Source organism: Rhinopithecus bieti, unplaced genomic scaffold (genome assembly GCF_001698545.2).
Source record: "Rhinopithecus bieti isolate Rb0 unplaced genomic scaffold, ASM169854v2 scaffold_44745, whole genome shotgun sequence".
Taxonomy (NCBI): domain Eukaryota; kingdom Metazoa; phylum Chordata; class Mammalia; order Primates; family Cercopithecidae; genus Rhinopithecus; species Rhinopithecus bieti.
The window spans coordinates 912,480-932,897 of NW_016818280.1; the positions used below are offsets into that span (position 1 = coordinate 912,480).

A 20,418-nucleotide genomic window follows, 5' to 3' on the forward strand; every position below is an offset into this window, starting at 1 on the left:
TTAAAACACTCCTGGCAAAAAGAAAACCCATTTAGATTAACATTTGTTGCTCCTCAAAGCATTATCTGCCTCGATGCATTAAAAAACCTGGGGTAGGCCAATTCCCTGGGAGGCTACCCTGGCAAAAGCCGTTGTGGTGATGACCAGACAGAAGGGACAGGTCCGGGGATAGACCTACATTGGAGCAAACTCCAGGTCTGCTTCATTCTCTAACAGAAGGTCTCACATAGAAAAGACACTTGATAAATTCACTACTGTTTTAAGAACTGAAAATGTATGTGCATGTGTGCGTGTGTGTGTGTGTGTGTGTGTGTGTGTGTTCAGCTCTTAAAACAGCAGTGAACCAAGCAACATGCCAGGCTCTTGAGGAGCAGCCTGTTATGCGTCCTGGCCAGTGAGACTGAGATGGGATCTGCTGGGGGTTTCCTGTGTAAGTGGAAAAGAGATGTGGGAGGGGAGCTTCCTGGTAAGACACAGCGGAATCACAAACAAGATCCTGTGAATTGGAGAAACAGCAGACTTAGAGATGAGGAATGATGAGGCAGAGGCCGGGGATAGACAGGTTTAAATGGGATGCTTTGGCAAAGCCTGAGTGAAAAGGTAGCATTTGAGCAAGGACCTTGTTGCAGGAGTCAAATTCTGAGCTGGAGATTTTTGCATGCAGGATTGCTGGGGAGGGCTCTTGGGATCCACACCAATGAAGGAGGGAGGGAAGCAGGACCAGACAGAGGGAGAAGGCAAGCTGTGATGTAAGCACAGAGAAAACCACAGCCAGCCCTGCTGGGAGTTCTGGCGCTGGGGAAGCCCTTTAGAGTTGTCCTGGATTGGGGTGGGGGACCCAGGCCCTTTACTCCTGTGTCCACAGCCTGGATATAGGCTGTTTTGGGAAGGATACCTGACCCTGCCAAAGGAGTTCTTCCACTGAGGGCAGGTCTGACCTGGAGAAAGACTCTGCAGGGAGCTGTTGGGGCTGCCAACACTCCACAGATAGCTATGGGAATGTGCTTTAGTCCCTGGAGGGTAGGGACCTGGGCATGATACCACAGCATTCACTGCAGGCCTGATGGAGATGAGGAAGGTGCCATCTTAGGGAAGACCATTCCAGGCAGAAAGAAAAGCTGGAACTTACCTGGAGGGTTTGAGCAGTAGCACGGATGTCATTGTGGTTGGAGCAAGGCAACAGCTGTGAGAGAGGAGGCCAGAGAGAGAATACCAGACTGACTGGGAGAGCCTAGTAGGCTACTAGAAGGCCTTGATTCTCCCTGCAAGGGGAGCAGAGGACGACTGTGATCTGACGTGGGTTTTAGAGATCTTTCTGACTGCTACATGGAGACTAGATTCGTTGTGGGGGACCGGGGGAGAGAGGAGCCAGGAGACCAGTTATAACGCTAACTACTGGTAGTAATCCAAGCAAGAGATGGTCTGGATCAGGATGGTGATGGCTGTGATGGAGAGAAATGGTTGGAGCTGGTGGGGGAGACTCTGTGTGTGTGTATGTGTGTGTAATACATTACATGTATATATGTGTTTATATGTGTGTTTTATATATATTATGTATGTTTATATATTATATATAATATATAATGTATATAACATATACATTATATATTTTATGTGTATTATTATATATATAAAAAACACATTCTTTTCAGGTATAATTTACATAATAAAATGTCCAGACCTTACATGTATAATGTGTTGAATTTTGACAAATTAATGTACTTTGTAACCTGTTCCCTGATAAAGATAAGGAACATTTGCATCTCTCCAGAAAGTTTGAGTTATGGGTATGTTGGGAAGGTAGTGTCAAATATGGGGTATGAGATAAGAGAGAACAGGCCAGGCACGGTGGCTCACACCTGTAATTCCAGCACTTTGAGAGGCTGAGGCAGGCAGATCACTTGAGGTCAGGAGTTCGAGACCAGCCTGGCCAACATGGCAAAAACCCGTCTCTACTGAAAATAAAAACTTAGCCAAGTGTGGTGGTGTGTACCTGTAGTCCCAGCAACTCGGGAGGCTGAGGCAGGAGAATTGCTTGAAACCCGGAGCGGGAGGTTGCAGTGAGCCGAGGTCACATCACCGCACTCCAGCCTGGGTGATGGAGCAAGACTCCATCTCATACACACACGCACACATACACAAAAGAGATAAGAGAGAACAGAAGGATGAGTTCCAGTCTAAGGGCAGAGTTGCTGCCTACTGAGCTCAGTAAGACTGTGAAAGAAGTTAGGAAAAATTAGAAAATGCACAGAGGAAAACACATTGTTAAAACTTTTAATGTGGTCTTTCAGACCATTTGGAAAAAAACAACTGGGTGATTTTTTGATTTGAGAAGACACATTTAGTGTATGCACATTATACAAGTGTCTGAATTTTTTTAAGACTTTAGCCAAATCCCCATCAGTCACCGTAGCAAATCCAGTGTCTTTGGTGTATGGCCTCCCTTACAGACCTTGCTTTGTACAGATAACTGGCATAGCTAAAATGTTGCTGTGCTTTTTTTTTTTTTTTTTTTTAAATTGAGACAGAGTTTTGCTCTCGTTGCCCGGGCTGGAGTGCAATGGTGCGACCTCGGCTCACTGCAATCTCTGCCTCCAGGGTTTGAACAATTCTCCTGCCTCAGCCTTCCGATTAGCTGGGATTACAGGCATGAGCCACCATGCCCAACTAATTTTTTGTATTTTTAGTAGAGACGGGGTTTCACCATGTTGGCCAGGCTGGTCTTGAACTCCTGACCTCAAGTGATCCACCTGCCTTGGCCTCCCAAAGTGCTGGGATTACAGGCGTGAGCCACTGCGCCCAGCCTGCTGTGCATTTTTCACTTAAATAGTATTGTAGGTTTCTTATTGTCTTCTTAATTGTGGTTGTTGTTGAGCTGGCAGATTTTTCCCCCTGTGGAAATGTAGCTTTTAATTTTCTAATGGAAGTAGGTGGAAGGGACTAGATTTATAGGAGTACATTTTGCAGATAACTTTTTGTTGTTAAATTTAAGGGATATAAGTGCAATTTTGTTACATGGATTTGTTGCTTAGTGGTGAAGTCTGGGCTTTTAGTGCAACCATCACTTGAGTGATATACATTGTACCCTTGCAGATAATTTTTTTTAAAGAGACAAGGTCTTTGTCGCTCAGGATGGAGTGCAGCGGCATGACTTTAGTTCACGGCAGCCTTGAGCTCATGGGCTCAAGTAGTTCTCCTGTGCAGATAGTTTTTAGGGAATACCTCTGTTCCGCAAAATGAGAGGGGAAAGAAGTATAAATAAACAGAAATGCCTTTTACCAAAACTTTTTTTTTCTTTTTTCTTTTTTTTTTTTTTGAGACAGTTTCTTTTCGTTGCCCAGGCTGGAGTGCAGTGACGTGATCACGGCTCACTGCAACCTCAACCTCCTGGGCTAAATAGATCCTCCCGCCTCAACCTCCTGAGTAGCTGGGACTACAGGCTTGCACCACCACTCCTGGGTAATTTTTGTGTTTTGTTTTGAATTTGTGGATCTGAACCCCATCTACGGAGGGTTCACCATCTCTACAGATTCTCTCGAATTCCTCAGAGCAAGTGATCTGCCTGCCTTGGGCTCGCAAAGTGCTGGGATTACAGGAGTGAGCCACTGTGCCCAGTCTCAAAACTTTGTTGATCATATGTTGGCAGATGCTTCAGGAGAAGTGATTAAGGTCTCCTACATGATATACCTGTGACATTTTTCCACTTTAGTTTGTGGCGTGCGCGCGCGCACACACACACACACACACACACACACACACACACACACACAGTGGTTGTATGGTGCAACAGCTTCCTTCCTGTGCTGTTTTCAATCTCTTAGGCATCTGACACCTATGAGATGTCATTGTGTTGTGCTTACTAAAGAAGATGGGGATAAGTTTTTGTGGTCGAAAGTGGTAGAGATAACAGCAGCAGATGACTCTGTGAACCAGCCAAGGATGTGCTTCCCACCTGCAGGCAGCTGGTGAAATCTGAGTCCATACAGCAGGAGATCAGGAGCCTGCCTTCCAAAGATTGTTACACAGGTGATACTGAAGGTGTGTTTGAATGCAGTGCTTCTGTCATGAGCTTTCTCTAGCCATTCAACAGCAACAAGTATTTATTGTTGTGCCTGTTATGTGCCAAGCCACAGCTCTGGGTCCTGAGGATGAATTAGTGAATAAAACAGACAAAAGAGCTGATCTACTTACTGGAGTTTACATTCTAGTGGGCAGAGTAGACAGATACAATAAAGGAAATTAGTATGTAAGAAATTCTCGAGGAAACAAATAGATCAGGACTAAGGGGATTTGTTGTGCCATGTTGGGGAAGTAATCCTTTAAATCAGAGTTGTTAGGGTAGACGTCAGTGTGAGGGTGACATTGAGCAAAGACCTGAAGGAGGCAAGGAAGAGTCAGTACAAGGCCCAAGATAGGAGTGCACCTGGTACAGTCCAAGAAAAGAGTAGGACCAGTGATGGTGGGGGTTAGTAGGAGATGAGGTCAGAAAAGTTGTGGGGGTGGGTTGGCCATTGTGCAAGGATTGTTGGCCTCTCCTCTCAAGGTCTGGCCTTAACTGTGTTGGGGAAGACAGTGGGTAGAGCAGGTTTGGTGGAAAGATCAGACCATTATAGAGAAGATCAGGGTGAGGTGTCTAGAAGGCAGTCAGCCATAGGAGTTACTTGCATATAGGTCACATTAGTGTGTTTCGGTGATGAGTTTCTCCAGAGGGATTGCTGCTTATAGAGTGTGCATATTGTCACCTGCACATGAAAAGAATCATTTTTATTATGACCTAACCTCTGGTGTTTGGATATTTACCTCTACTGCCTTGTATGTTAGTACACACATGTATATATCATTTTTTAAAAACAGGCCTTGTGTGTGTGTGTGTGTTTATTTCTTATCGAGATGATTATAGATTCACACCCAATTGTATGAAATACTGAGAAGGCACTTCTGGCCTTTGCCCGGTTTCTCCCAATGGTAACATTTTGCAAAACTGTAGTTGACATTGACATATGCTACCTATTTTTTTAAATTTATTTCCCCAGTTTTATTTATTTTATTTATTTATTCCCCAGTACTTATTTGTACATGTGTATGTTTAATTCTGTACAATTTTGTCACCTGTGCAGGTTCATGTATCTACCATTGCAGTCGAGATGCTGAACAGTTCCAACAATTTTTATATATTTTTTATTTTTTTGAGACGGAGTCTTGCTCTGTTGCCCAGGCTAGAGTGCAGTGGCGTGATCTGGGCTCACTGCAAGCTCCGCCTCCCGGGTTCGTGCCATTCTCCTGCCTCAGCCTCCCGAGTAGCTGGGGCTACAGGCACCTGCCACCACCATGCCCGGCTAATTTTTTTATGTATTTTTAGTAGAGACAGGGTTTCACCATGTTAGCCAGGATGGTGTTGATCTCCTGACCTCATCATCTGCCTGCCTCAGCCTCCCAAAATGTTGGGATTACAGGTGTGAGCCACTGCACCCCGCCTACAATTTTTATAATTACACCCACCTCCCTCCTACACTCCTCCATTTTATTTATTTTATTTTGGTTTTGTTTGGTTTTGTTAGCATTTTAAAAATTGTGGTCAAATACACACAATATAAAATTTACTATCTTGATCATTTCTAAGTATGTAATTCAGTACTGTCACAATTCACATTATTGTGCAACCAATCTCTGGAACATTTTCATCTTGCAAACCTTTATACCAGTTAAGCAACAACTCCCTATTTTCCCCTCAACTCAGACCCTGGCAACCACCATTCTACTATGTGTTTCTATGAATTTGACTATTCATAGATAGCTCATGTAAGTGGAATCCTACAATATTTGTCTTTTTTCACTTACCATAGTGTCTTTGAGGGTCATCCACATTGTAGTGTACATCAGAACTACTTTCCTTTTTAAGGCTAAATAATATTCCATTGTATGGATATACCACATTTTGTTCATCCATTCATTGGTCAAGGGACACTTGGGTTGCTTCCACTTCTTTACTGTAGTGAATAGTGCTGCTATGAACATGGGTGTACAAATAGCTCTTCAAGACCCTTCTTTCTTTTGGTTATATACCCAGAAGTATAATTGCTAGATCACATGGTAATTATATTTTTAACAAGGGTTACAATTTCTGTACACCCTCACCAACACTTCTTTCCTGAGGTTTTTTGTTAGTAGCCATCTTTTTTTTTTTTTTTCCTGAGACAGAGTCTCACTGTGTTGCCAGACTGGAGTGCAGTGGCGGGATCTTGGCTCACTGCAACCTCCGCCTCCCAGGTTCAGGTGATTCTCCTGCCTCAGCCTCCCAAGTAGCTGGGACTACAGGCACACGCCACCATGCCCAGCTAATTTTTTATTTTTAGTAGAGATGGGCTTTCACCATGTTGGCCAGGATGGTCTTGATCTCTTGACCTCTTGATTCGCCCACCTTAGCCTCCCCAAAGTGCTGAAATTACAAGCATGAGCCACCACACCCAGCCGTTAGTAGCCATCTTAATGGATGTGAGGTGATACGTAATTGGGGTTTTGACTTGCATTTTTCTACTGATTAGTGATGTTGACATCTTTTCATGTGCTTGTTGGTTGTTTGTATATCTTTTTTTTTTTTTTCCCCGAGATAGAGTCTCATACTGTTGCCCAGGCTGGAGTGCATTGGCACGATCTCAGCTCACTGCAACCTCTGCCCCCTGGGTTCAAGCGATTCTCCTGCTTCAGCCTCCAGAGTAGCTGGGACTACAGGCACCCACCACCACGCTCGGCAAATTTTTGTAGTTTTAGAAGAGACAGGGTTTCACCATGTTGGCCAAGCTGGTCTTGAATTCCTTACCTCAGGTGGTCCACCCGCCTCAGCCGATCCACCTGCCTCAGCCTCCCAAAGTTCTGGGATTACAGACGTGAGCCATCGCACCCTGCCTCATTTATGTATCTTCTTCGGAGAAATGCCTGTTCAAGTTATTTGCCCAATTTTGAGTCATGTTGTTGAGAAGTTGTTGTTGTTGTTGAGTTTTAGGATTTCTCTATATATTCTGTACATTAATCCCTTATCAGATATGTAATTTGCAGATATTTCTCCAATTCTATAGTTGATATTTTCCTTTGATGCACAAAAATTTTAAATTTTGATAAAGTTCAGTTTATTTTTCTTTTATTGCCTGTGCCTTTGGTCTCATATCTAAGAAATTATTGCCAAATCCATGGTCAGATGCAGTGGTGCATGCCTGTAATCCTAGCACTTTGGGACGTCAAGGTAGCAGATCGCTTGAGCTCAGGAGTTTGAGACCAGTCTGGGCAACATGGTGAAACCCCATCTCTACAAGAAATACAAAAATTAGCCAGGCGTGGTGGTGCACTCAGTCCCCAACTACTCAGGGGACTGAGGTGGGAGGATTGCTTGAGCCTGGGAGGTCGAGGGTGCAGTAAGCCAAGATCATACCATTGCACTCCAACCTAGGTGACAGAATGAGGTGCTGTCTCAAAAAAACAAAAGAAAGAAAGAAAAAGGAAAAAATATTACTGCCAAATCCAATCTTGTGAAGCTTTTCCCTTGTGTTTCCTTCTAAGATATATATGCAGGTCTTTGATTCATTTTGGGTTAATTGTATATGGTACGAGATAGGGATCCAACTTCATTCTTTTGCATGTGCAGTTTTCACAGTACCATTTGTGAAGGAGACTGTTCTTTCCCCATTGAATGGTCTTGGCCCCTTGTCAAAATCATTTGACCCTATACAGAAGGGCTTATTTCTGGGCTCTGTATTCTGTTGTTCTGGGTGTCTGTCTATGCCTGTACTTCACTGTTCTGATTACTGTAGCTTTGTAGTAAGTTTTGAAAGAAGGAAGTGTGAGATCCCCAACTTTGTATTTTTTGAAGATTCTTTTGACTGTTCAGGGTCCCTTAAGATTCCACGTGAATTATGGGATGGATTTTTTTTTTTTTTATTTCTGCAGAAGGTACCATTGGGATTTTCACAGGGATTGCATTAAACCTACAAATCACTTTTAGGAGTTTTGACTTTTTTTTTTTTTTTTTGAGACAGAGTTTCGCTCTTTGCCCAGGCTGGAGTGCAATGGCACAAACTCAGCTCACTGCAACCTCCACCTCCCAGGTTCAGGCAATTCTCCTGCTTCGGCCTCCCAAGTCACTGGGATTACAAGCATGTGCCACCATGCCCGGCTAATTTTTGTGTTTTTAGTAGAGATAGGGTTTCTCCATGTTGGTCAGGCTGGTCTCGAACTCCCGCCCTCATGTGATCCGCCCACCTCAGCCTCCCAAAGTGCTGGGATTACAGGCATGAGCCACTGCTCCCAGCCTAACATCTTAAAGTTATTAAATCTTCTAGTCCATGAGCACATACATACTGTTTTTTCACTTATTTGTGTCTTTGATTTCCTTCAGCAGTGTTTTATAGTTTCAGTGTACAAGTCTTTCGCCTCCTTGGCTAAGTTTATTCCTACAAATTTTATTCATTTTGATTCTGTTGTAAATTGAATTGTTTTCTTAATTTCCCTTTCAGATTGCTCATTGTTGGTGTATAGAAATGCAGATGACTTTTGTTTGTTGATTTTGTATCTGCAACTTTGCTGAATTCATTTATTAGCACTAATAGTTTTTCTGCGGAATCTTTAGAGTTTTCTACATTTAAGATTATGTTGTTTGCAGCTGGGCGGGGTGGCTCAAGCCTGTAATTCCGATACTTTTTAGCTAGGCATGGTGGCGCACACCTATAGTCTCAGCTACTTGGGAGGCTGAGGCAGGAGAATCGCTTGAACTTGGGAGGCAGAGGTTGCAGTGAGCTGAGATGGTGCCGCTGCACTCTAGCCTCGGTGACAGAGTGAGAATTTGTCTCAAAATAAATAAATATGTAAGTTTGTGTTGTTTGCACCCACCTTATATATATTTTTTTGTTTTGTTTTGTTTTGTTGAGACAGTCTTACTCTGTCACCCAGGCTGGAGTTCAGTGGTGCGCCATGTTGGCCAGGCTGGTCTCAAACTCCTGACCTCACGTGATCTACCTGCCTCAGCCTCCCAAAGTGCTGGAATTACAGGCATGAACCACCATGACCAGCCCCACCTTATATTTTAGTATTGTTTTGTAACTGTTTCATTTAATAAATGTTTCAAACATTTTCTTATTTTTAATTCTATATTTGTCAACATTGGTTAAAACCAAGTTCTACTGGGCAGTGCAGGAAAAGTGTTCCCAGGAGCAACATTCGCTGGGCAAAGGCCTCAACTTTCCCAAGCTTCATTCCAAAAGGACATATGCACGTGTGTTCCAGTCAGCTCTACCCAATGAACTATCAGAGCATAAAAGCTCAGAGACTTTCTGGAGCCAAGCCGAAGGTCTGCTGAGAGGGAAGAGCCAGCAGCTCTCCATTATGCCCTCTCTGCTTTGCCTCTGGCCACCTCTCTCTACTCAGAGTTTAAGTTCCCATGTTTAGTCCTCTTCTAGGAATCTTTCCCCTGGTGTGAAGGAGGGTACGATTCTACCCAAGCATGCCCTGTCATAATCCCAGCTTCCTTAATGTGTTCTTTATTCCCTGCCAGATGGAAAGCATTCGTGCTGCTCTTGTCAAATCAGCAAACCCCCAGACAGTAGACAGTGACTGACTATATTGGCTATATATATTGGCTCTGTATTAGGTGTGCAGGGACAACATTCTGATCTGGGGTTGATCTAAGGATAGGTGATTGCTTGGTGTCTCTAGAGTCTAGGGTGTGTTAGTTTGTCTTTTCTTTCTGTCTCTATTACAAAGAAAGTCCAGACACTGGAGGTAGTTGGGAACTTATCTTTGTCGTCATCGTGCTGTGCCACAGGAAGAGTTTTCTAACTAGCTCGGCCAGAAGGTCCCTTTCCTCAGCTCCACCTCAAAGACCCCTTTAGAAGAGGTTCATTCCTGGCCGGGCGTGGTGGCTCACGCCTGTAATCCCAGCACTTTGAGAGGCTGAGGCGGGTGAATCATGAAGTCGGGAGATCGAGACCATCCTGGCTAACACGGTGAAACCCCTTCTCTACTAAAAATACAAAAAATTAGCTGGGCTTGGTGGCAGGCACGTGTAGTCCCAGCTACTCGGGAGGCTGAGGCAGGAGAATGGTGTGAACCCGGGAGGCGGAGTTTGCAGTGAGCCAAGATCGCGCCACTGCACTCTAGACTGGGCGACACAGTGAAACTCTGTCTCGAAAAAAAATAAAAAAAAAAAGAAGAGGTTCATTCCCAATGATGGAATGTGAGTGACTGCTTTCCTTGGGATGGAAAGGTCTAGTGCTGTAAGGAGGTGGGGAGCCAGCACTGCGCTGGTGTCTGTGTAGGTCCCCTACCATATTTCATCTAATTTACTGCACAGCACTAAGAAAGGAAACATGGTGCCAACAAACCAGGTACGACTTCCACCAAGGTGTGTCCTCATCGTGTGAAATGGATGCATCTTAGAAGTAACGTGACACAGCATCTTAATCTGTCTCAGAAGGTGCTTGTAATGGTGAATGTGTCCTCCACATCTTTGCAGATTAAGAAATGGGTGTGGCCAGATGTGGTGGCTCATGCCTGTAATCCCAGCACTTTGGGAGGCTGAGGCAGGTGGATCACCTGAGGTCAGGAGTTCAAAACCAACCTGACCAACAACTACTAAAAATACAAAAATACAAAATACAAAAATACAAAAATTAGCCAGACGTGGTGGCATGCGACTGTAGTCCTAGCTACTCGGGAGGCTGAGGCAGGAGAATTGCTTGAACCCGGGAGGCAGAGGTTGAGGTGAGCCAAGATCGCACCACTGTGCCCCAGCCTAGGCAACAGAGCGAGACTCCATCTCAAAATAATAAAATAAAATAAAATAAAAAATAAAATCTCAAGACTTTGCAGCTGGGTAAGTGGCAGGGCTGAAGATTCAGCCCATGATGTTTAATGCTAAAACCAAAACCTGTTGCCAGCCTCCATCCCTGCCTTCCCCTGGAGCCTTGAGGCCCCACCCCCATTTTCCACACTGCTATTGTGGAGCCTGAATGTGAATCTGACCTTGGAATTACCCTGCCTTAAAAGTACTGTTAGAGAAATGTCTGAGCTCCATACTGATGCTTGCTGAGCCCTGGCCATCTCTGTCTCCTTTTCTTTCTCATACCCTACCTGCACTCTGCTCTGCAGCAGCACGTCAGCCTATTGATTCCATGCTGTGCATCCCCTCAGCCTGAAATCCCTCTCCCTCACCCGATCTTCTGGCTAACTCTTACTCAACCTTTGGGACCCAATTCAGTTATTATATTTACAGGAAGCCCGAGGCTGAATGAGTCAGGTAGTTTTCTACTTGTGAAATGTCCATCAGCGGACATCTTACTAGGGGAGTTTGTATGATTATATATCTTTACTTTCTCATTGCTTAGCTTAATGCCTGGCACATAGTAGAAATCTGCAAACAGAGACTGAGTGAGAAAACATACAGTTGATGCTGTGAGTGGGCATGATCTAAAGCGCACAGGCTCTAATTGGTACCTGTGCAGCTGAGCCTGGCTCAGCCTATGTGTGCTCTTGGGTTGTCGGGGGAACCTTACCTTGCAGGTAAGGGTTTCTGATGTGCTTCTTGAGGGGACTGATATCATACGATGTCTCACAGACTTATGGAACTGAAAAGCACTCCAAGGGGAGGGGAATGTTCCGCCCTGATTGCCTGTCAAGACCAAGGCTGTCAGCTAGAACATTTTTTGTTAAAATGACAAATGCCCAGCTAAAGTTGGCTTAAGCAGAAAAGCAAATGAATTGGAATTTTGGGTTATCTCTTATATGACAAACCCCTAAATTTGCTGGCTTAAAACAATAACAGTTTTATTATTTGCTCATAATTCTGCAGCTTGTCAGGACTCAGCAGGTCCAGCTCATCTTGGCTGTATGGAATCTGCTGGGATGGCTTGAATAGCTTGGGGATAGAACACCTCACCAGGCCTGTGTCTGTGGCCTTGATTCTCACTTGTCCGGGCTCTTTGATGCTCTACATGTGGCCAGTTTGGGCCTCTTCAAAACGTGGTGGTCTCAGAGTACTTGGACTTCGCACATGGTAACTAGATTTCTCCAGAGAGCCAAAGTTGAACTGCTAGACTCTTTAGGCCTACACCTGGAACTGGAGCAACATTGCTTCTGTCATTTCCCTTTGGTTAAAACGGATCCCAGGTGTTTCAGATAAGGGATACTCAACCTGTACTACATAATGACCAGTAAGAAGGAAAGTGTATTTTCTTTCAAGTTCATGCTTGATTTGACTGCACGGCTACGGCTCTCCACAGCTGGGTGCTGCCTGGGTCCCATGCTGGGCAGTGCCTTTTGGGCACCAGCATTTAGTTTTCAGCACTTGCATGGGAGCCCTGGCAGGACTTCACAGTTCTCAGGCAGCCACTGCCTGCCCACACACCCCTGACCCCAGTACTTGCTGAGTGATTCTAGGGCTGGTGACTCTGGTACTGTGTCCACATTGCCTCCTCTTGGGTGACAGAGACAGAACATGTTCAATTCCACACACCCCTGATCCCAGTACTTGCTGAATGATTCTGGGGCTGGTGACTCTGGTACTGTGTCCACATTGCCTCCTCTTGGGTGACAGAGACAGAACATGTTCAATTAAGAGACTCTTGGCGGCAGCCCATCTATATCAGCAATTGCTGATGCTCAGTTCATTGTCATGTATCTCCTTTGCCACTGAACAAATATCACTGCGCTACCATACACTGGGTACTATACCAGAGGGAGAAGATGTGATGAACTCAACAGCAACTGACATACTACTTGTAGCTCTTGTACCTTTGTCCTAGAAGCAGGGAGCTGGACAAATGCCCACCAGGCGTGAGTCCCTTCTATGGTCTGCTGGGTTTCAAGCTCCTACAGTGCTTTTGCCTGTCTGATCCACCCACCCAGCCAGCCAGCTAGCTTCATGGGATCCTAGTGCAAGCCTCAGAACTAATAGCCACAGTCCTTTCTCCTGAAGGAATTGAACAGCTAATTTAACATAGAATACAAACTGTGAAGGAGGTTCAGCCAGAGGAGATGCTGAGATGGCAGACTGTATGTGAACTTCACAGCACAAACAAAAGAGGGCTGTTTGGAAGCAGAAGTATGACAAGCGAAGAAATGCTCCTTGGTTGCAGCCAGCCCTGGTCCTGCTCAGCTGTCAGCCAGAAAAGACAAATAGTGCTCCTTCTGTCCAGGCTGCCAGTCAAGTACAGATCTGCACAATAGGGAGATGTCTGGAGTTATAGCTGTGTGCCCTTTTCACTAAGTACCTGTGACTCAGAACTTTAATCATGAACAGCTCGTAGCCTTTACAAACACACATCCCTGCAAGATGGCAGACAAATGCCCAGGCATCCTGTGGGCTCAGCCATTCTCAGTGATGGAATGCTTCCTCCCACTGTTGGACTTTCAGCAGTCTAATGTTTGGAGAATCTTCTAGCAGTTTAGACTTTAACTGAATCTGTTGAGTTTAATACTCTTCAATGAATAAAAGCCAATTTAGATGTCGTATTTTTTTTTCTTTGTTTCCAGGCAAGCCAATTTTTTCAGTTGATATTCACCCTGACGGGACCAAGTTCGCAACTGGAGGACAAGGTATGTTTATGGAATAATGAAAGGGAAACTTGGCAGTCCTGGCACCTTGCTCTTCTCCTGCTGTCCATTTAACTGTAGAGGGAGTACTTGCTATTTTTCAGTACAGATGCAACGCTGTTTAAAATGTATAGTTATAATGTGTTACCTGAATGGATAAAATCAAAATCCTTTTATGGTTTTGGTGTGCTCTCTGTAAATATTTTGGCAGCAGGTTTATCATTCTGATTTCTGTTTATTGGGTTAATATTAAAATAAGTTTGTATCCCCAAGCTTGTTGAGCATCGAGGTGGCAGGTGGTGCAGTGGGCAAAGCCCAGCCCCAGAGGCATGGGCTCTGTCAGTATTTTTCTTATCTGAGAAAAGGGAATGAGAGTAGTTTAAGCTTCTAAAGCAATCATGTAGTTATTAGGCCCATTTTCTCGTCAAAGGAATTCAGCTAGGTTAAGGAGAAAGTACCCTGTGAGCAAGTAAGAAAGCCCACACCATTTGAAACTGTTATTGGTAGTATTGCCCTTCTGCTGCAGCCAGCATCTTTTGCAATGTTACATGGTTCTATTTGGAAAGACAGAGCTGTTCTTCATGCTAGGACACCAAGGTGTATATATAGTGACACAATGTAGCATTCCACAGAGCCCAGCCCCCTGTCGTCTTCACCCCAGAACAGGGCCTCCCTCCAACCAGGCCTCCCCAGGCAGCACTTAGAGAGTGACTTTATGAGCTCTAGGTCCTCGGGCCAGGTGCTGCAGGGTGGGTTTCCAGCAGATGGTTCCACCCGGAGTCAAGGAGCTGGAAGGGAGCGTAGGGAAGCTGTGGGCAGGGAAGCCTTTCTCTCCTTCCATGCTGTGGACTATACCCAAGAGGAGGTACAGCACATGAGAGAGAACACATGGACTTAGCTGGAGGAATTAGAGGGTTTGCACCTGTACCCAGAAGACACACATTTTACCACGTTGGTGCAGCAGAGATGTTTGGAACTATTTTTACATATTGGCCAAGGGGCAGTTTCAAACGTGCTTTATGGTAATTTTGGCATGTTCATTGGATTTGGCCCCATTATAATAGGAAATTAAGTGAGGGGCTAAACTTTGTTAGATATCAGTGATGGAAAGCTTAGAAATCATTACTAAGGCTGGGCACGGTGGCTCACACCTGTAATTTCAGCACTTTGGGAGGCCTAGGCAGGCAGATCATCTGAGGTCAGGAGTTCAAATCAGCTTGGCCAACATGGTGAAACCCCATCTCTACTAAAAATACAAAAATTAGCTGGGTGTCATGGTGTTCGCCTGTAATCCCAGCTACTCTGGAAGCTGAGGTAGGAGAATCACTTGAACCTGGGAGGCAGAGGTTGCAGTGAGCCGAGATCATGCCACTGCATTCCAGCCTGGGAGACAGAGCAAGACTCCATCTCAAAAAAAAAAAGAAAATAAATCATTACTAAAAGGCATGAGTATATTTTTCAGCCAAGCAATACATCACCTCGTGCACAGGAGCCCTGAATCCCCTCTTTTGGTTGGTCTCTCATCTGTAGGTAACTGCAAAGGGTAGATAACAAGATAATGAGTCCTTTTTCCTGTGTTCAGGATGCATTTGGGTCTCAAAACAGTCAGCTCTGGAACAGCCTAAATTCCAGGCAGCCCCTGGAAGGCGAGCCCCACTGTGTGGGGCTGTGGTGTGCTTTTCTTTTTCCTTTTAGGGTGTACACAGAACGGAAAAGGTCTTGTGACATTGACTTTCCCTTCTCCTCATTTCACAGATGAGGAGTCAAGGAGTCGGAGTCTAGGTGCTGGGGGGGCATGAAGACCTTCTAGGGAACCGTGGTGGATCCGTGTTAGAGGCTAGACCTGAGCTCAGTTCCCTCCTGATTGCTAAAGTTCTTTTTGTAAAGTCAGGTTGACTTCTGCTGACTGCTAAGTCCTCTCTGTTTGGTCCCCATGAGTACTTATCATCTTTTCTGTAACTTAAATTAGTAATTTAAATTCAGTCTCCTTAGATCTAGTTAATTATTATTTATGGAAGCTAAGTGAGGACTTCTCCTAATTTAATTGGACATTAAATATTAATATCAAATTTCTACTCCTTGCACATTCAGTCATTTCTGCTCCTTCATTCCAGGGCAGGATTCTGGGAAGGTTGTGATCTGGAATATGTCTCCAGTCCTCCAGGAGGATGACGAGAAGGATGAAAATATTCCCAAGATGCTTTGCCAGATGGACAATCACTTAGGTATTACAGAGTGGCCCTTTGCAGGCTTTGCGTGTTGGCAGAGTGCCCAAGGTTAGCACATGTGTTTGTAATTAGAAAGATAAGGCCCCGTGCGGCGGTAACTCCCCTCGGCCTGCTGTCTGAAGGCACAGATGTTGGCTGCACACCTGGGTGAGTTATTCGGCAGAAGACTCGGCCCGCCCACAGAACCATCTTTGGACAGTCTGCAGGTACCTCTGGTGATTTCCTGCTCATGAGTCGTTACTGCCTGATTCCATGGGGCTTTGGGGCCAGCGACCTGGACACAATAGGGTTCTGGGGAAGGGTGCGCAAGAGACAGTTTACCAAAACATCTCAGGTTGGCACTGTGTCACTCCGAGGCTCTCTGCCGGGACCCTTTTGGCCATCAGACAGTGTCATGGTTTCCTTTCCTGCTGTAGTGCCTTAGTTTCCCACCCCTGAGATGCTTAATGAACAGTCACTGACCTTTGGACATCAGCTCCTTCCTTTGCTCTGTGTGTTCTTGTCCTCTCAACATGCCTCTCAGCATCTTCAGACTTGGAGCATAAGTTACTCACAGGCCGTATGGGGGCTACAACTTTGATAGCCATCTTTCAGGTCTCCCAAAGGCCAAGTTGTGAGTACTTTTGGAGGCTGTGGCCCATCAGAGGCCTGGGGGAATTCCTGCTGATCTTAGTTTATAAGCGCAGAGTCAGTCAATCTGCAGTGCTGGCGAGTTTGGAAAATCCGAATGTGAAAGGGCTGGCTCTGACAGATGAGATGAAGTCAGAGTTTTATACCCTAACAGACTGCTCACCTGAAAATTCTAGAAAAAGCATCTGACCCTTTTTAGCACATACTCTCTTTTTGAGAATAATCTCTACTCAGAAATACATCTCATCAATAGATGGCCCCTTTGAAATAATGAGATTTGGTTATCATTTTTTTATTTTCTTGGAAAGAAGCCTTCTATTGACTATGTCATTCAGCACTAACGATTCTCAGAGAATGTATATTTTTCACCCTCCAGACTGTTCTGGTAATTTGTTTTTATAGCACAAGTAGGTTAGTACTTAAACTGAATTGTTTTTCTGGGGCTGTCACACAGTGGATGCCTTAAATAGATTAGATAGATTAGATTTTATAAACCCTTTACATCTTGCCAAACTCTACATGAAGCAAATGGGCATGACTATTGGATTTTCATCACCCTATTTTTTTTTTCTTCCCAGCATGTGTGAACTGTGTGCGGTGGTCAAACAGTGGGATGTATTTAGCTTCTGGGGGAGATGACAAACTGATTATGGTGTGGAAGCGGGCTACGTAAGCATCATTTTCCTTTCTTCACATTTTATTTTTAGAAGCTGCTTTGCTGGTCTTTATCAAAGTCACCTTTCCCCACCTTGTCACTGAGGTTCCCATAGCCCTGACCTCATAGGTAATAGGAAGTGCATGTAGGTCAGGAGCAGGTGGATCTTGACCAGGGATTCAGGAGACCTAGTCAGCTGCCCCCTCACAGGACTGCAGGCTCTCACCTGAAAAGGAAAGGCTGATTTCTTCTAATGCTGATATGGGTGGAGCTTCATTGCTTTTGGTTTTTTTCAAATGAAATTTCACATGGAAGCCCAATATACAAAATGGTTAAAAGTCAAGGTGTTCTGGTTCTTGCCCAGGATCTGGGGCAGGGAATCCAGAGTCCAACCTCTTTGCCATTTCTTTATTCTCTGTTGGTCCGCACCTGGGGCAGCCTCTGCTCTACTCTCAAAAGCAGCTAACCATCACCTGGAAAACTATTGCTCCCAGGTCTCTGGGCCAGTCAGGCTGGGGAACCAGACCCTGCACCATTGCTCACCAAGAGTGGCCCTGTGGCTGTGGCTTCAAGAGCAGAGGCAGAGGCTGTCTCTTTAGCCTACTTGGCTGTCTCAGCACACTCTCTTTCTGTGGATTTGTGATGAGCTCTACAAGAGCAAAAGGTGTTATCAGAGGCTCTGAGCATTGGTGTGTCAGCACTGTCTCCACCAGGCCCCAGGTGACTGATGCTCCTCTGGCTCCTCTGGTGGGGGCTAGTACCTGTAGATCACGTGGTTTCTCTGCCTCAGATGTCAAAGCCATTTGATTCATTGTGAGACACTTAAAAATAAAATACTGTTGATTTTGCTTCTTTAAATAGCCAACATAAATAACATTTAGTATACAATTTAGAAAACTAAAAATACAAAAGAAAAAATGTCCCTCATCACGCCACCTAAAGAAAGCTACAGTTAATATTTTGACATTTTGGGATGTCCTTCTGACCCATTTTCCATGCATAGATGCTATCCATGTCATGTGTTTTTTTTTCCTTTACGTAAGTGATATCATATTGTATGTGATGTCCTGTGGCCTGCTTCTTTCTCTTATTGTGAATATTTTTCCATGCAAGATTTGTAATGGCTGTGTAGTATTTCATCAAGTGCATGGATCATACTTCACCTAATCAGCCCCTTTTATTCAGCAACCCAGTGCTTTCCAGTTCTTGTTTGTTTTTGCTTTGTTCTGTCTGCCCTGATAAGCTGGCTGCAGGGAGCATTTCTGTGCAGTGCCCAGAGCACTCCATGAGTGCCTTTTTGGCCCTTTTCTCACACAGGTACATCGGCCCCAGCACCGTGTTCGGCTCCAGTGGTAAGCTTGCCAATGTGGAGCAGTGGCGGTGTGTCTCCATCCTCCGGAGTCATTCAGGCGGTGAGTGGGACTGCCTGTTGGGGTGGGCGGGCCCCTGACACCTGGCTCAGATCAGCAGCACCACCACGTCCCCTGTGGGACTGTTTGGTCCTTAAAGCAGCCCTATGTCTGGGCTGCCCCTCCCCATCACAATCAGTCACACCCTGCCTGTCCCTTACAATCTGTGCAGTCACCGGCTCCACTACCTGTCTCCAGCTGCATTCAGTCTCCCCACTCTTGCCCTCATGGGGTATATGTTTATATCTTTAATGTAGAACTTCCCACGTTCTGCTGTTTGTCCTGCTGAACAGAATCAGTACCTTCATCAGCGGATCACTAAGTCCGTAAGCACACTTTGTTTATTCCCCAGAAATCAGCTCACAGATGCCCATTGAAAAGATCTCAACTTGAACTTGAGTATGTTTGCAGTGGTTTAAATAAACTTGGTATGGAAAGAAGCACATTTTATGAATTTAGACTGAGGGGGAAAAGTGCCCATGCACTGTATACTCAGGTATCAAGGATACCAGGTTGAGTGCAGTTTAGACTTGACTCAGGAGACTGAGTCCATTTGGTCCAGGAATGGACCAAAGGGTTTTCCAGGCAGGGTGGTACAGCATAAGTGAGAAAGTCTTGGTGTGAATGGGGATTTGGAGGCATTTCACCATGGGTGGATCTTTATAGACAAGGCAGGGAGCAGCACAAAGTGAGGCTGGTCAGGTATGCCAGGGTCGGATCATGGAAAGCTTGTGCTCCCTGTTACTGAGGGAATCCCTTATCATGGAAGAGATAGGGAGCCATTAAAAGCTTTGAAGCATAACAGAGAGGTAATTGTGACAGCTCAGTGAAGTGGAGGTTCTTCCAGTGGTTCAGATGGACACCGTCAGGGCCTGAGCTAGGCCTGTGATAATTGAGGTAAAGAAGAGGAGATCGATTTGGGAATACTTAGGACTGGGCACAGAGAGGTATGAGATAGATTCCTGACTGGATGCCTAGATAGTCAGAGGTATGACCTCTGCTGAGACCTTAAGGACAACAGGCTTATGGGGATGGATACCAGTTCAGAATGGGCTTACCCTTGGCTTGAGGGGTAGGGGAAGAAATGTCAAGAAACCTTGGAATTGAGCCTGGAGATCTGGGTGAGGACAGGGCAGGAGTGACAGGTGTGTGAGGTGGCATCACCTGTAATCCATTGGCAGTGTATGCTTAGCGGATTCTCTGTAGACAGTTTAAAGGAGAACAAACCCATCTTGGTGGCAGCCATAGATTGAGTCCACGTTTGTGAAAGTTGAAATGGTAGCGTTGTATTATTGTTTGATAATGAAATTGTATAAATTGCCCTTATTTGTGTCACAGTACTAACAGTGAAGTCTAGTTGGACTTTTCTGGAACTTGGTGCACATGTCTATAAGGGTGCCCAAGCATGGTAGGCCTCAAGTGAGGACTACAAGGCCCTAGCCAGAGCCTTGCATTCTCTCTCTTACCCCACCCTGCAGTGGGGCTCCTTTACCAGACAGGTAGGGTTGACACTCATTACTCACTGGTCCTGGTAGCAGGTGTGGGCAGAACCATTCAAGAAGAAAAATCAATGACAAGCAGAAGTAAATGAATAAGAAAGAATCGGATCTTTGAAAAGCAAAGTGTGAGAAATACATACTTGGTATATTTAATTGGGGGTTGGGAAGAAAAGCCTAGACAAAATTAGAGGTTAAAGATCTAGAAAACATTTAACCCAGACAGAAAAAAATCATCAAACAGTACAATATAATGTTTGTACTATTAAGCTAAAAGCAAAATACTAAAAAATCATTTTCTAGAAAATATGAACTTTCATAATTGATACCATAGGATTAGGAAAAACTGAACAGAATAATAACCAATGAAGAAATGGAAGGCTGTCTTCAGAAATGCTTCTTTTTTTTTTTTTTTTTTTTTTTTT

The 20,418-nt window shown here is 44.8% G+C and overlaps 1 protein-coding gene across 6 annotated transcripts in view; it reads left to right on the top strand.

Moving 5' to 3' along the window:
* HIRA (histone cell cycle regulator) overlaps positions 1-20,418 on the top strand; it is a 107,511-nt gene that overhangs the window by 8,211 nt on the left and 78,882 nt on the right. For 3 of the 6 annotated variants that reach the window (XM_017856659.1, XM_017856663.1, XM_017856660.1), the window contains exons 2-5: positions 13,516-13,578; positions 15,690-15,800; positions 17,012-17,102; positions 18,406-18,500. In XM_017856659.1, coding sequence (XP_017712148.1) covers positions 13,516-13,578; positions 15,690-15,800; positions 17,012-17,102; positions 18,406-18,500 — 360 coding nt within the window. Of the gene's footprint in view, positions 1-13,515; positions 13,579-15,689; positions 16,010-17,011; positions 17,103-18,405; positions 18,501-18,754; positions 18,824-20,418 lie in introns of those variants that run through there. The other 3 variants (XM_017856665.1, XM_017856662.1, XM_017856664.1) reach the window with 3 other exon arrangements.